At 34.5% G+C, this 16841-nt stretch overlaps 1 protein-coding gene and 1 long non-coding RNA gene across 3 annotated transcripts; both read left to right on the forward strand.

Moving 5' to 3' along the window:
• Window positions 1–450: 450 nt before the first annotated feature.
• Window positions 451–5803, forward strand: CYTC6A (Cytochrome c). Its single transcript, XM_086441537.1, has 6 exons — window positions 451–820; window positions 889–1012; window positions 4845–4942; window positions 5134–5165; window positions 5247–5310; window positions 5449–5803. Exons 1-6 carry the CDS (start codon window positions 764–766, stop codon window positions 5587–5589), a joined length of 516 nt encoding a protein of 171 aa, XP_086297663.1. The 5' UTR covers window positions 451–763; the 3' UTR covers window positions 5590–5803.
• Window positions 5804–9522: 3719 nt separating this feature from the next.
• Window positions 9523–13477, forward strand: LOC147410909 (uncharacterized). Of its 2 annotated transcripts, XR_015178196.1 has the most exons (3): window positions 9523–10477; window positions 10627–13045; window positions 13216–13477. It is a non-coding gene; the product is annotated as an uncharacterized LOC147410909 (long non-coding RNA). The 2 variants fall into 2 exon arrangements; XR_015178194.1 differs by lacking the exon at window positions 9523–10477 and having other exon boundaries at window positions 10484–13045.
• Window positions 13478–16841: the final 3364 nt, after the last annotated feature.

The following is a 16841-nucleotide window of genomic DNA, read 5'->3' on the forward strand; positions in this document are numbered from 1 at the left end:
TACTGATTCATTAAGTGGGTGACGTGGATATTAAGCCACGTCAAAATTGTAAGAATCACACTAGAAGGCCTGTGTCACCCTAGCATTACTCTTTCCAAAGAGGTAGGAGTTTGGATTTGAGTTGTGTTGTGTTGGGGTGATACAACGGGAGACACGAGAGTGACAAAAATACCGTAGATTCTTTTCTGTGAGATACGAGTAAAAAGAATCTACAGTTATGTGCGCACTGCCACATCATTTTTGCACCTTTGTGGCTCCGTTTGTGTCATTCAAGCATTTTCCTTTGGATTTTAATTACTTTTTTCAATACACGTGGCAATATGCCATTGTCCAAGGACTACTCCCAGGACATTTCCATCTCTTTGTTTGTGCAAAAAAAAAAAAAAAATTCATTCAAAAATAGATTTTTCCAAAAGAAGTAAAATACTGTTCATTTTATGAAAAAAATAAATCAGTTTCTTTTATGGAGTGATTTTCCTCTCCTCATAGAAAAAAGTTTTCCTACCCAACTTGCTGGAAAATTATTTTCCTTATCTCCTCATGTATTATCCCACCATTACCCACACCCCCAAACCTTAAAAACCAACCCTCTTTTCCAAAATTTCCTAGGTTCAATCAAGCACTGGAATTATATTTTTCTTGAAAACATTTTCTCAACAAGGCTCGTAAATCAAACAACAAGCAGGCCTTCTGACCTTTGCAAACTCTGAACATCTTAGTTCTTGAGTTCTAATAGCATACAAAGAGAAGAGAAAAGAAAGAAATGCAGCTCTTGTCTGTTGTGTCTACTTCCAAGAATTCCTTTGCCCTCCCAACAAAGGTAAACGAGCTTTGAATCTCTCTCTCTCTCTCTCTCTCTCTCTCTCCTTATAGAGTATTCTTCAACAGGTATTCATGAAGGAAGAAAAAAAGTCAGATCACCTACAGCACAAAAAAGTAACATTCCCAAGGAGCTTGGTTTCTCCTCTAATGGCTGCACTTGTGGCCTTATCTCCTCTCTGCAACACTCCAGGTAGTATTAGTAACCACTCATTTCTCTTTTTCTATTTCTCTATTATAATGCTCCTTTTGTCCTTTCAAAAGAGGGTTATTTAAACATACCTCTCCTTTTTGTGAATATTTGAGATAGCCCTTGTATTTTCAAACTAATGACATGCCCTTCTTTTCTATCTTTGGCCAAAAATAATTTCTCATAGAGGGTAGAGAATTTGAAGATGGTGGAATTTTGGGAGAGAAATCATGGGCTTGGCTATAAGTTGAAAACTAGGGCATTTTGTACCAGGGCCAGAGCCAGTATTTTTGGTTAGTGGGGGCTAAGTGCTAACAATTGTTAATCGTTAAATCTTGATTTCCTTCTATGCCAATGTTGGACTCATTAGTGCAAGCCATGGTTGGCTAATAGTCTCCATAATAGAGTTGTTAACTTGTAAGATACATTACGTCTTCAATGTGCTAGAAAGAAGCCTTGATATCTCTAAACCAAAATTCATGCATCCTTCTACTTCTCCAAAAATTATATCTTGTTCTTGATGTATGAAGATTGAAAGGGATAGAATCTTCAGTTTGAACACTTTACCTTAAAATTCTTCATCTTCAAGTTGTTAAGGGTAAATTTTTTTTAACTATTCATCTCATCTTAAGCCCATCAACTTCAATATCTTGTATAAATCCCCTTTTCTACTTAAAAAATCATATACTTCTCTAAAGATCCAATCTTTTTCTTGATGTTTGAAGATTGAAGGAGAAAGACATTCAAGGCTAAAAACAAAGGTAAAAATATTTCTCTGAAGTTGAAGATTATTGGTTTTGGGGATATAATGAATGGTTTTTGGGTTAGAGGTTCAAGATGAGATTAAGTTAAACCCGTACTCTTCAATGTCTTATAGAAACCTTAATTGGCTACCCCAAAATCCAATTTTCGTGAGGTTTGAATGTTGAAGAAGATAAAATTTTGAAACTTATAACATGGATGAAAATACTTACATTGCTATTGGAGATGATTAGTTTTGGGATAAAAACAAGTTGGAGATAAAAACAGCCATTCTTGAGATACAAGTTGAAGGTGAGAGCCCTTAAGACATTTTTCGTTAGTTCAGGGGTATCTCTAATATTGATCAAAACATGAGGGGCTAAATCACCAACTTTTTTTTAAAAGTCAATGCCCTCCGCATGGCTTCACCCTGCAAGGAAAAAACTTTCGTGTGTCCAAGATCTTTTTAAAGTTTTGGAGGAACCCTACCCTTCATATGTATGACACATGTTTGCTTCATGTTTTGGGGACTTTTTCAGATATCCCTCTATTTTCAATTTGTTGACATGTCCCTTGACCTTGGTCTTCACTTATCAACTAAAGAAAAAATATATTGAAACCTTTGAATTTTTTCTTCCCAAAATCAATCATCTTCAACTTTTTGGCTATTATTAGATGATGATGATGACAACGATGAGAGTGATAATAATGATGATGGTGGTGGTGATACTAACGAGTATGATGATGGTGATGAGGGTATAGGGGTCATTTTTCATTAGGCATGTCACTAGTTTGAAGAAAACAAGGAAGTATCTCAAATATTCGTAGAGACGTGGAAGGTCATATCATCATTTTAAAAATATAAAAATGCCACATGTCACACGAAGAAAGGAGGGTTTCTCCAAAATTTTCAAGTGGTCAAGTCAATTTGAAAAATTTAGGGGCATCTCTAATATCGAAAACGGTGGAGGGGGTTGATTATTACTTTTTTTTTTTTTTTGTTATCTTAGTGCGTAAATGGCTTTGCCCTCAATTTGAAAAAACACAGGGGTTATCTCTAATATCAACCAAAACATGAGGTGCAAAATATTCGATATTTTATTTTTTTCAAAAGTTCAGTGGGGTTATAGCCCCCACTCGTCCCTACATGACTCTGCCCCTTTTAGGTCATTTTTCATTATTCTATAGAGAAGACCGAGGGCAAGAGCAATGGCATGGGTTTGAACATAGGGATATCTCATATATTCGCCCAAATAGGGAGGGATATGTGTAAATCACCCTTTAAAATACTACACTTCCCCTAAAATTATATTTTTCTTTCTTATATTTAAAAATTACCAATATTTTCATGGAAGAGAACAAGGTGAGCTTCCCTTGATAGGAGTGTTAATTGAGCCCACTAACTCGACCCTACTTGCCTAAAAAACTAGGGTTAGAGTCTTGATATTGACCCTACAAAGGTAAGGCGGGTTTTCAAAATTTCAACTCATAAAATTCGGATTGGGTTAGGGTTTCATATTGCCTAGCTGATCCCGCTTTTATATCTTATAGATATATTTGTAATATATGTAGGTAAATGCCTAATTTTTTATTAGAATTTAATTAAATTGTACAATTATTATTTTATCTCATACAAAACTATTAGTTGTTATTTGATCTAAACCCATTAGGATAGGGCTAGGGCTTTGTCAACTTATGCCAGATAATGGTATAGGACTAGTCTAAGGTACAACCCGCCTCTTTATGGCAGGGTTAAGGCTCAATCAAGCCTGGCTTGAACCCACCCATTGACAACCCCTTCCCTTGGCAATAAGGGAGTTTTGTACTCAACATGTAGGTGTAGGTAGGTGCTAGTGTCACCATGTTGTTGTAGCTCTTCCCTAAAGAATTTGATGGATAAGAGAGGTTATGATATCTCAATGGGTTAGGCATGATATATACTTGACTAATAGACCAAATATGCTTTATCCTTATATATTTGAGTTAACAACATAAATCTGATTTGGTCACACTCTTGAATTATTTTTTGGCAAGGCAACTAATAAGAATTTGTACATTTTTTATTTATGATGGGGGTGTCTGAACTTACATCCAACTAGAGCCAGAGCCGGAGCCAAGGCATATGGTCCCTCCCCCAGGCCCATGCAATGCCTGCACATCACATGCACCAGGAAAGTGAAGGTGTGCCCTCGCGGTTGGCCCCTAGGAAATGCTGCTTATACTGGGTATTGAACTCACAACTATGGACTGTCACTGCTTATTGGATCCAAAATTGCCATTGTTCCACCCCCTCGGGGTTCAAGAATTGGTACATTCATTTTTAATGGTATGGCACTAGAACATGGGTCCAATCGCCTAGAGTGTCAAGTCGTTGTCCTGCTCCCTGGCATCCATAGCCAAAATCCATTATGTAGGGTGGTTTAGTTCCAATACTAGAACTAGGATGTTTTATCAAACTGAGTGAGTATTTTGTTGAAATTATTGGTATTCAAGTCACAATATTATAATATTTATCAAAAGGTTATTCCATGTTGTTCGCTCATTTGACTGAAGTCACCTTTTTTGGTGATGGTGGGTAGCTTTATAAATTTTAGGGTGATTTAGACACATCACTCCACTCCACATTTTGATGATTATTTGAAATACCTGTGTTTTCAAACTGACACATGCCCCATGATAGTATTTGTGGATGCAAAGATCCATAATCCTCTTCGAGATTTACCATTAGACCTTGATTCTTCATCTCTTTTTGTTTTTGAGTTCTTCAAGCACTAAAAGAGTATTCCTGAAAAAACTCTTGACGACCAAGTTACTCAACAACGCTGAGTAAAATGCTAAAGTGATTGAATGACACATGAAGTAGCACAAAGAGTGCACTTGAGTGTGCAGAAAACCATAGATGCTTTTTCTCGAGATAATACGAGTGTTATTTCAAGTCACTTTAGCAAGGCTCTTATAACATGGAATGATGACCAATTCACTTCTTGAGGGCGAAGTCACTGGCTTATATTAGTTATATTTATACAACTTTAAAACCTTACAATTCTTCTTTGTCCCTTATATGGCTCTTTTCTCTACTTTTTTCTCGCTTTAGCATCACTTGGGCAGCTTATAGAAGTTCAAAAAGGGGAAACATTGTTTAGCAAAGTCTGCATTGGTTGCCATGTTGGAGGTGGAAACATAATTCAGCCTGTGTGTTTCTCTCAACCCTTCAAATCTTATATATAGAGAGAGAAGTTACTATTGCCACACCAACTGTGTGCAATTCTTTGGTGATTTACATAGGAATTGGCATGGCATTAGTAAAAGTTGGTGTGGCAATAGAAGTTTCTTAATTTATTTGATTCACTTGGTTCTTCACTAATCTAAGTACTCCTTGTTAGGGTGCAACACTCTTTCTAAAAGATCTACAAAGGTAAAGGAATCAAATTTCATTCTTCAATATTTCCTGATTGGAAAACTTTTTAAAACTTGGACCCCTTCTTCTTCTTCACAGGAACGGTGTTGAAACCGAAGAAGATATCTACCGGATCACGTATTATGGAAATGGAAGAATGCCTGTTAGTTCCTCTGAAACTCCCTATTTTCGTTCAAAATCCACTACTTTTTTTGTTGTTGTAATTTTACCATACCCAATTCTGTAATTTTCACAAAGTTCATACCCATTTTCGTAAAACACCTATTGCCTCTCTTTTCAGGGCTTTGGTGAAAATTGCACCCCAAGGGGACAGTGTACATTTGGGGCTCGACTGCAAGATGAGGAGATAAAGTTATTGGCTGAGTTTGTAAAGGCACAGGCTGATCAAGGATGGCCAAATACCAAAAGTTATGGAGATTGAAATCCACAAGTCCAAGGTGAAGATGTTAGTATACAATGGTCTTATATGGTTAACAATTAGGTCCAGTTTGGCGAAGTTGGGCATTTGTTGTTCAAATTGCCAATAAGAAAGCTGTGTGTAATACATGAAAACTGGAAATTTTGATGGGCCAAGGCCAACTAATTTTAGTAACCAAATTTCAATGGTCCAGGGCTGTTGAAATTTTGATGTTTCCATATTTAACGGCTTAGAGTCATTAAATTTCTCCCATCCTCCATTAATTTGATAGTTTCGACTTGTTGGAAAAAAAAAAAAAAAAACAACAATAAAAAATTTGACGCTTTGATCACAGTTGAACATGGGCTATTTTCATGTTGTGGTATGTATGCGTGCGTTCGTGCGTGCGTGCGTGTGTGTGTGTGTGTGTGTGTGTGTGGTTGGAGAAACTTGGAAGAGAATTACAATTAGTTGAGTTGTTAACTAGCTTGTCTAAGTTGAATAAGACTTAACTTCTTGTCTTGAGTACCAACCAGAAGAAACCAAGTTTCTCCTTATTAGGTAGAGGTGGTTGTAGAGATGAATCACCAATTTCCATTTGAATTTTACCACATGGGCTGTCCAATGTCGGGACATTTTTCAAATAAATATCATTATTATTATTTTAATATAAATTGAAATTTTTTTCCTTTTTCATCCAATATATTTACATATTCTAATTACTAATATAAGTTGTGGTTCTTATAGTACTAGAAAATTGATTCCTACCAAAATTCTAGTTTTCGATTAGAAGGAAATTTAGATCCTTTTTATTGTATTGTTGTGTTTGGGACTACATCCATATAATTGCATTGCATTGAGTTTAATTTTCTATTAAATCTGAAGAGTAAGATTTGTTTTGATATTATTTTTGAGAGCTACTATTAGCACTCCAAAAATATTAAAACACATAATTCAAACATTAATAGCAACTCCAACGCAAATAGACATATTTGCTAGGCATATCTGATAAGCATTTTATTGTGGAGGGTCATTTTGTCAATTCAAGGGGTCTTCACTCCAAAAGGGGGGGGGGGGGGAGAGAGAGAGAGAGAGACTCACTCTCTTCTTTTATCTCTCTCACTTTATCTCTCTAAAATATTTTAAAGTACAGAATCACAATCAGGGTGCATTAGAGTACTTTCGAAAGGCTTTAACTCTGTAAAATAGCAGTTAGGAGAGGATACAGAGCTCAAGGCATAATACATTGGAATTGCTCTAAAAAGTTTTGGCTCAAAATATTATCTCCACCTTACAAAACATTACAACACTCATTCGAACAATTTTAGTAGTTGTTTATGATTATAAGTAGGCTCATATAAAATCTAAAAAAAAAAAGAAAGAAAAAAGGGAAGAGAGAGAGAGAGAGAGAGAACTTCTATTTGGTACACCAACTTTCACTTATTCTCCACCTTTTATTTATTTTCTTTATTTTTAATTGGGGTGTCATAAGTAAAATTTAGGATGCCAATAGCAGCTATCTTTGTTTTTTGTTTTTTGTTTTTTTTCCATAAAAAATATGTAGAAATCAGGCCAATCCTTCGTGCGGGCCGGATGCTGGTTGACTGGCCAACCCAACATATTAATGAACCAATGCCAAGCCCATTGGACAGTACCCAAATCCATTTCCATAAAACCAGATCTAAGTTGGGTCAATTAACCCGAGTCATGACTCATGAACGTGATAAAGAAGAAAGATAATAAAAATGTTTACATCAAATTAGAACACAATTAACTAACCTGTGAGTGTCTGATAGACGCAATCGTAGAAGATATGTAGCATGTTATAAAATTTCCCCAAATATGATACTATGATGCACCTTATCTATTCAAGTCATGTTCGAGTAACACTGAAATTGACATCATTTCACACATTGGTTTGCACATAATCATAGAGATACTTCTCACTTGTATCTCGATAAAAAAAACATTTATGATTCTATACACACATCCAAGTCAACAATGTGTGAAACGATGTCAATTTTAATGTTATTTCAACATTTTCCTATTTATTCTCATGGTGTAAAAAGTAATATTGCACAGGGTAAAAAACCTTTCTCACTTCAACCTTAATCTTTAGTATAAATGTACAAATTGAAACATTAAAAGTAAATTGCAATGCTCAAGAGATTAGTGGGGCGTTTACTAGACCATTATACTATGTGTCAATGAAACGAGTGTCGTACATATTCTAAGGCCTAGCATGTGAGTTAGTTTTTTTTTTTTTTTTGTATGTGTGGCTACGCAAGCGAGATTTGGTCAGTAATTAGTTGGTAAAGTTGGATTTTGAATGCACATCGTGATGTCGACAGTCACAGACTTTTGATTTGGAGTTTCATATTTCATAGGATATCTAAAAGATTTTGAAAGATAGGAAACTGTGAACTTAGATTATATCTTGTGTAAATTTATTAATGAATTAAGGTACACCTGTAAGCAATATTTTCTTGAGTACCTTTGGGGGGTAGTTATATATGTTTCCTTCGTCGCTACAACTATGTTGACTTGATTATGACTCCAACTAACTAGTTTTGACTCACTATGTTGAGGTACTTTGATTGAGTCGATCGGATTAAGATCACGAGGTAGCGCTAACTTGTGCAAAATTCATACTTTCAGCTCAAAAGGTGTTTTCACAAGTTTTGTGTATGTTGAGTGTGTATAACAGTTACAGCTTACGAGTGCGTTAGCGAGAGAGAGGGAATGGTAACTATTTTGACCATAGACATGAAAGTGTCTAAATCAAATTAGAATACCAATGTAATCCTCGGGAATATATAACATGTCGAACTCAATTCCCTCTTAACCCTTGGCATGGATTAAAATCTAAATATTAAAGTGACTTATTATAGTCATAATTTTGTTTTTAATATAATAGCATTAATATCATATTGGGATTGTATGGATTATAATTTTTTCCTTTGTAAAGGTCAAGCCAAGAAGCGTTTCTTCAATAATCGTTTTTTAAATTAACTGATTGTGATAGAATCAACTCTAGTCAAAATCGAAAGAAGCTATAAGATTTGGGATTCTCAAAAGTAAGTAGATAAGGAAAAAAAAAAAAAAAAAGGCCCTATTTATTGAATAATTGTTAGGTGAAAGGGCTTTATAAGTCAATCAAAATAATGAAGCAGACCAAATTAATCAAAGCTACCATTAATGCAACAAAAAATAAAGGTGGGGGCCATTGCAAACTCAATTGCAAGGGAACATAACTAAAAGTAATCAAGCTCAACTGGGACCAAAATGAAAAAGATGAAACCCTAATTTAGACATAGTTAATCAATCCCACCGTCACACCAACCTTAATTAAATCAAGATACAACCCTTAGAGCTAAATAACAAAGCCAACCATGTGACCTATCTATAATCAAGCATATAAGGTTGTGGTCCTTCTACTTTTGGGCTTGTCTCTATGTCATTGTTTGTCAACAATTTGTCACTCAAGACAGAGAAACCACCCAAAACTAAAGACAAAAAGATGCCCTCAAGGGATTCCCCAACCTGGCCAATATTAAATATCACACACACACACACACACACACACACACACACACACACACATATGTAAAATAGTTTTCAAGATCAATTTATAAAATGAAATTTTGTGATTATAGCATCTATTAATCCAATTTATACAGAAAAACTCAATTATTTTTTTAATGGGTGTCAACTTAAGAGAGTTTGACTAGGTCAATTTGGATCAAAGCATCCAGTTCAAATCGGATATGGTGATGGGTACCAACCCAATCCAAAAGTGATCCAAAAAAATAAATAAATAAATTGAGAAAATAGGAAAAAAATAATAAATTTTTTTTAGAGATATATATGTATATTTTAAAATTAATTAGATGGAGAGCCTCTATTAACCCCATATTTTGGTTGGGGTAGGGGTTATTTTCAACAGCTGTAAGGAAGGAGAGCAAAACCACCAATAAAAACACAGTGTATGACATTGGTGATGGTAGGAGGTGCATTTATATGGGAGATGTGTGGTGACTGTGAAGGAAGGTCACGAGGGTTTCCTGGAAACATGCATGACTCGTGTTTGTAGCCTATCCCCTTGTCGATGTTGGGAATACTACTGTGAAGCTTCTAGTACTTGATTCTCTTTATCTATTTAAAGGGTGTTAGTTAACATGAGAGGCCAAATTCAATCTATTAGGCATATTTCGTTCTTCTTCGTCTTCTTCTTCTTCTTGGTATGTTGGTTTGAGAGGTTGAAGCTGCCAGCATGATCTGGTTAGACAATGAAAAATATTAAGTCCTGTTACATACCCATCTCATATTATTACTTAGATAGATAGATAATAAACAGTGTAGGGAGGGTTAATAGATAGATAGATGGATAAGGATGTGTTGATGGATAGATAATAAACAGTGGAAGGAGGGTTAATAAATGGATGACAGCTAGATAGATAGATAGATGGATAGTAAACAGTGTAGGGGCCTTAATGAATGGATGGATTCATGGATAGATTAAGAGAAGATAGTGGATGGGTGGCGGTGATGTGGTTGGTTAAAACTAATGATAGCTTATCATGATTTCTTTCCATATGGTCTTCTAGGGAGGTTGTCTTCTTAGGCGAATTGGGTGTCTAAAACCAGGTGTGGGTTTTGACAAGATTTGTGTTACATGGGTAGGATGGTTCTTTATAATTAAGTTTGATTTGTTACATGGATATAAAGAAGGATAATTGAGGAAGAAAGATGGGATTTTGATTAAAGCTAGGGTTTGGAGACAATTTATTTAAGCTTTCTAGTCATATATAGATTCCTCCATCAGATCATCCTGCAGCTTCAATCACTCACTCACCAACAATAAAGTCTCCAATCTGGTATGATCTGTTACTCAGAGATCCCTCAAAAAAAGGTATCTTCTTCTTCTTCTTCTTCTTCTTGTATGATTTTAAGATGAATTTTTTTTATCTTAATAAACTGTATTTTTAATTAATTATTTCGTTTCTTTGTTGCTAATATCTTACTCTGATGGATGTGATATATTTGGGTGTCTTGGTACAGATGATCAACTTAACGCTTTCCATACATGAAATATACATCCATATATACATACATACATACATGCATACAAACTGGCTGGTCCCAGGCTCAAATGAAGGAAAGGGTTGTGTTAGGTTTACAGCTATATATGTAAAATTATGTCAAAACAATTCCATGCCTATGTGAGCTTGACTTGCAATGCTGGTCCAAAACCAGGACCAAGGAACACATTAGGTCAGGCTGACAACCTGGTCTGCATGCAAATGGATCAAAGGACCACCTAAAAACGTGATCAGGTGCCACATGGATATAGAGCACAAAATTTTAAAATCCCTAAAAAATTGTTTAGAAGAAATAACATTTTTAATGGACGGTCACGTATTTTAAATTTAGGAGCTCAGCGGCCTTCATTGTTGAAGCCTTTGACTAGGCAATTTTTGTTTTTGAATTATTTTTAAATGTAATCCAAACCATAGACCCTAGAGAGCTGAGGTGCCACTTGGGCCAATGTGACAATCCATGTGACCAAATGAGGACTTCGGCCATGGATCTACATGGATAAATTAAGGTACCTGCATGTACTTTCTTATATGTACAATGATTTTTGTGGCTTGGTCAATCAAGAGGGGGTGGTCTAGACATTCATGGGTCATTGCCCCCAAAGACTGAGCCACCAAACCCTATTTTCAATCCATGGTTTTCAATATTGGATTTTCATCTCATCTTGCTCATAAACGATATTGAGATGACTCAGTGAGACATCTTGATTATATTGGTTGAGAAGAGAACTTTTTCTCAATTCTTTGAATCAGAAAGACAAAAAATAACAAGAGGAAGAAGAAAACCATTTCTCGACTTCTTCAAAGTCTCATGCATTCACAAATAATATCGTGATACTTACACGAATCATCTGAGTATCATATGATATTTGAAATCATGCTCGAATCCCTTTTTAGACACCAGATTAATCATTTTGATGAGAAGGTAAGAAAACCTCACGCGTAGAAAATTTTCTCAATTGGAAAGATTTTTTATTGTTACTAGTAGGAGGCATGTGCAAACACACATGAATTACTATAATTAGAATTGATACAAGATTTAATTATTATGGTTAATTTTAATGATTTGTTTTAAAATTTCAAAGAAATAATTTTGTTTTATATTATATTGTACCATTTAATATATTGTAAAGATATTTTTATAATTTACAAGATTAATTAAGATTTATGTAGACCCTTATCTCATTAAAACAATAAAATGATATTGTTGTAATTAAAAAAAAAAAATTAATTAACGTTATTGTATGAGTAATGTGTTTATTATTTTATTAAATTTAACAAAAAATATCCATAGAATTAGTAATTTTAAATGTAATATAAAGGTATTTTTGGAATTCAAAAATTCATTTTCAACAATCCTCTATTCTTCCTTCTCTCATTATAATAATAAAGATTTTTCAATAAGAACCTAATATGTTAGAAAAATTCAACAAATTGTTTCACTTTCACAAATATTTTTATCCAAATTTCAATCGAGAATATCTAGTTTAAACTTTTATAATTTATTCACTAATATTTTTTAATTATATATAATCAAAATACAATAATGTACAAAAGTTTCAGGGTCTTACCCGGCCTACTTTATAAGGTTAATTTTTTTATGTTGAAAATTTGAAAAACCCATCTTGTTCCTCATACACCTTTCTTGAAGGTGTTACATACTAACAGATCAATTTATGGATTCAAGCTTATCAAAGGAAGCCGCCTATCCTATGCTCCATCTGACATGGGATGCATTACTGATCCAAATCAAAACTAGTTTAAGACCTTATTATAGAGCCTGGATTTCGACCTTGTTATTTGAAATTGCTCCAAATAAAATGTTGAATCATGATCACCACTTGGGCTTGGATTTTCATTTTATGAGTCAGTTTTTGCTTTCTCCTCACCCATTTCAATGGAATCCTCAACTCAGCAAATATTCCTTGTTCCTTCGAGGATGTTTGATGCCTTAATTTGAAGACCAACACCAAGTCCATCTCCTTCAAAAAGATTAAGTACTTTTATGTCTAACAGTTCTTGTTGTTCTACTTTCCCCATATAAAATTACCACATATTTTTGTTAACCAAAATTTAAAACAAACTAGCCACAGAAAAAATACACAAAGCATATGGCATTGCGTTGGTTTCTTGCAGGAACTCCACTTTTGAATCATGCAATGAGAAGCATTTGGGTGAAACGGCTGTCGTCCTTGAACATGGCTTTTTGATTATGGTCCTTCGAGCGGATTTGAATTATGTTCGCTCTTCCATCATATCCTTACTTAGATCTTCCCTCTAATGTGATATCTGCTATTCAAATCTAGTGTGACCCTTGTTTGGATTTGTTGCCTCAAGCTACGGGTTCAAAAGAACTCTTGATTCGATCAAAGAATATGAAGGTAACCCACATTTTTTTTTCCTTAATAATTTTGATGATACTCCTCTTAAGGTTACTTATATTGGATTAGTTACCTTACCCTCTTTCTTCATTCTCGATCGTTGATCCTCAAAAGTATTCATTTTTAAGGATCATATTGTGTTGTTTCATCCTCTTGGTTGTTTTATCCAGGAATATTGGGGAATCTGATTGGCAGAGATCAAAGGACGGATAACTCTTCCACATTGATTTTGAGCGGCGTTCTCATCAGCATTTTGCTCTCTAACCTTCTAAAGGAGAATTATTAGCAGCTAAAGATTGACAACTTGTGGCACAAACAATGTTTCTGTCATCCTTATACTCTTCTTCTTCATTCTATATGTAATAGGTCACAGTCTCACATTTGATTATTATTCCCAAAAATTATACAAAAATGGATGTTAGTTCTTTTTCATGTATACTCGTTCATTCTGATTTTTGGGGTCCTGTGTTTATTGGCTTTAGATGTGATTATTCTTATTGTGTGAGGTATTGTTTATTGATAATTTCTTTCGTTCTACTTCAACTTATTTACTTTCAAGAACTATTCTCTTGCTTCAAGAATTTTATGGCCAAATCTATTTGATGTATTCCTAAGTTCTTAATTAATTAGCACTGATTTAGCTATGGAGACAATTTCATCTTACTTTTGGGTCTACTTACAACAGCATTGGATTTTGCATCTCAAACTGTGAAACAATTTAGACATGAGTGGCCCTACAAACCCTACTGAGCTAATGCAGGTGGCTAGTGGCGTATATTTCATCCACAGGCAACAACCCACTTCCCATTTAGGTGTCCCTAGCTAGAGTTAGCTTATTGGTTTTTCTCCTGTCACTTTGTACTTCATAAATTCTGTCCTTCATCCTAAAAGACAAACGTTATGATCCATGTGTTTGGATTGAGTATACAGATCATTAATATAAAAATAATATAAATATCATTAATATAAAAATAAAATTAAATTAAAAAAAAAATTCCGAAAGGGATAGCCATGTAAGAAGGAATGCCAAGCTCCAAAGGATATATCACTATGTGAAAACTGAAAATTTTGACAAGAAAAGTTGATGGATCAAAGTCCAAAAATTTTAGGAAGTTAATTTTGACGGCCTATGGCCATTGAAAATTTTCATGATCCCCAATTTGACGGCTTAGAGTCATCAAATTTTTCTCATCCTTCATTAATTTAACAGTTTCAACCTGTAAAAAAAAATAAATAAAAAATAATAATAAATTGACAATGAAAATTTTTACACCTTGGTTTGTCAAATGTTACGAAATTCGACGGCCTTGGGCCGTCAAATATAGGCCTTTTACACGTTGTGTATTGTGTGTAATATCATATATATGGCGATTATTATAAAAATTAAAAAATTAAAATTTAGTGATTTAATCAATTCTATTCACTAAACCGTGATCATTTACAATGGTACTACAACTTTCATATACATAAATAAAACATAAACAAGATTAACAAGGAGCTGCCACTATTTTATCAAAAAATAAATAAACTACAACATCAAGATATGTTAGTAACTAAGAGAGAAATGTGAGAAAGGATATATATTATCATTGTCTAAAAGTTACCCCAATAGGACTTAATACACCCATGTTATCCTTCCATTGATGATGCCCCACTGTTTCATGGGAGAATACATACAAAGAGAAGTACTCTTCAACACAATTAGGAAAATACTCTACCAATTCTATTATTTCAAGGATGAAAGTTGTGATAGCTATTCATAGAGTTTTGAGGTTGTAGATGCGTGATTTTTTATTTTGAAAGATCACTACTACGAAGGTTTGAAGTCGCCACCATTTCTTTTTGTAAAAGGGTGTGAATAGTCACCCGGGATATATTTTTAGAAAAAGTGTTGTTTTGGTGTTTAATAACTCTCATACGGATAAGATACGGATCCACATAAAATTTAGGTAAGTGGTTCAATTAGTTCCTTTTTCTCTCCACCAATTGGTGGTAACCTCAAAAATAACTTGGTGTGAATAGTCACCCGGGGTATATTTTTAGAAAAAGTGTCGTTTTGGTGTTTAATAACTCTCATACATATAAGATATCGATCCACGTAAGATCTAGGTAAGTGATTCGATTAGAGAAAGGGGAAGGTGTTAAGCACCCATTTTTCTCTATCAATTGGTGGAAACCTCAAAAATAACTCGGTCATTTTTGGATAAAACAAAATAAATAAAAAAGAAAAGCGTCGTATGATTGGCGACTTGTACCCTAAGAAGGGATTTGTTATTAGATTAGACTGTAGGAATCATCTCATTGAAAGAGATGATTCTTATAGGAATCTAGCCTTGCGAACAACATATTTTATTTTGAAAAGTGTTGGCTAATGGCTATGAGTCCATTCTCATGAGTTGGGAAGGACCTAAATACTAATTGCCTCAAAATAAGTAGAAAGGTTTAAAATGATTTTCTTTTGAATATGGTTACAATCCCTATACTTTCAACCAAATCAAAGTTCGATCTATCGGAGATAGGGGATGGGGAACATCACATCTTATGAATTTTTTTAAAAGAAAAATTAAAGAGATAAGAGGAGAGGTAGAAGAGGAAAATGGATAGGGGAAAGAGAGGGGTGTTATGTGTCTTCAACCCTACCTTGAGGCCTTGGTTTCTTCTTTCCTTCTTTCTTCTTCTTCTATTATTTTTCTTCTTTGAGTCCTTAGAGAATGATGATGATGTTTTTTTTAAAGTGAAAAAATTATTAGAGAGGATAAGAGTTGATGGATTTTTTTAAAACTTAGACTTGATACATTTTTTTAGGATATGAGGGGGGGTTATTTATAAATTTTGAAGATTACTTTTGAGGGTAGGATGGGGTGAAAAGATGAAAAAATAAAAAATGACATGAGATTTAAGAGTGAAGAGTGTGGAATTTAGAGTTGAGATGAGGGTATTTATGGAATGGGAGGTAAATGAATAATTTTTTATCCAAATGGATTGGATCCCCTCAACCCATTTGGGTTGAGTGTTTGGTGAAATGAAATGATGTGGTGTTTTGTTAGAAGAATGTGATTGAGTGTTAGGTAGGATGAGGGGGTATGGTGTTTGGTTAAGAGAATGAGTTATGTAAGGAATTAGATTATTAGGTTTTGGGAGGGTGAAGGGGATGGTGACAAGTGTCCAAAGGTTAAAGATGGAGTGTTTAGGTGAGTTGATTGGGAAAAAGATATGGAGATGACTTGTAACATTGGCTTAAAGGTGAATGATGAGAGAAATATATAGGTTATGATGTGGGTTGGTAGTTTTTTCAAAGAAAGGTGATGAGTTAGGCTTATGACATGGAGTGTGAGGGATGGTTTTGTTAGAGAAAAGTAATGGATTAGGTTGGGTAGAATGACTTTTGGGAGGTGGGTTGTAGTGAAGACAAATGTCTCATTTAATGATCAAGTGTTGATTGGTTGATATGGATAATGGTTTGTGGATTAGGGTCATGGATATTGGTGTGGACTTAATGTGTTGGACTTAAGATTTTAGATTTGTTAGGATTTATTTTAGGATAAGATTTTGAGGGTAAGTGAGTTTTATGATTTGGGTGGTGTGGAGTTGGGGCTAAGCTAAGTTGGGTGAGAAGAAAAATGATTTTTGATGAATTGAGGGTTGGTGGGCTTTAAGCTTTGGGATAATTTTAGATCCACAAGTGGAGTAGGGAAAGATGGGAAATGTGGGAGTATGTAAAGTCTCTTTAATGGGTTCATTAGATATTTGAGGGTCTGGGGAGCCTTCGAATTGATCAAAATGCCATGTTTCGATG

This window comes from Akebia trifoliata, chromosome 1, assembly GCF_017979445.1.
Source record: "Akebia trifoliata isolate Shusen 1 chromosome 1, ASM1797944v1, whole genome shotgun sequence".
In the NCBI taxonomy this organism is placed as follows: Eukaryota; Viridiplantae; Streptophyta; class Magnoliopsida; order Ranunculales; family Lardizabalaceae; genus Akebia; species Akebia trifoliata.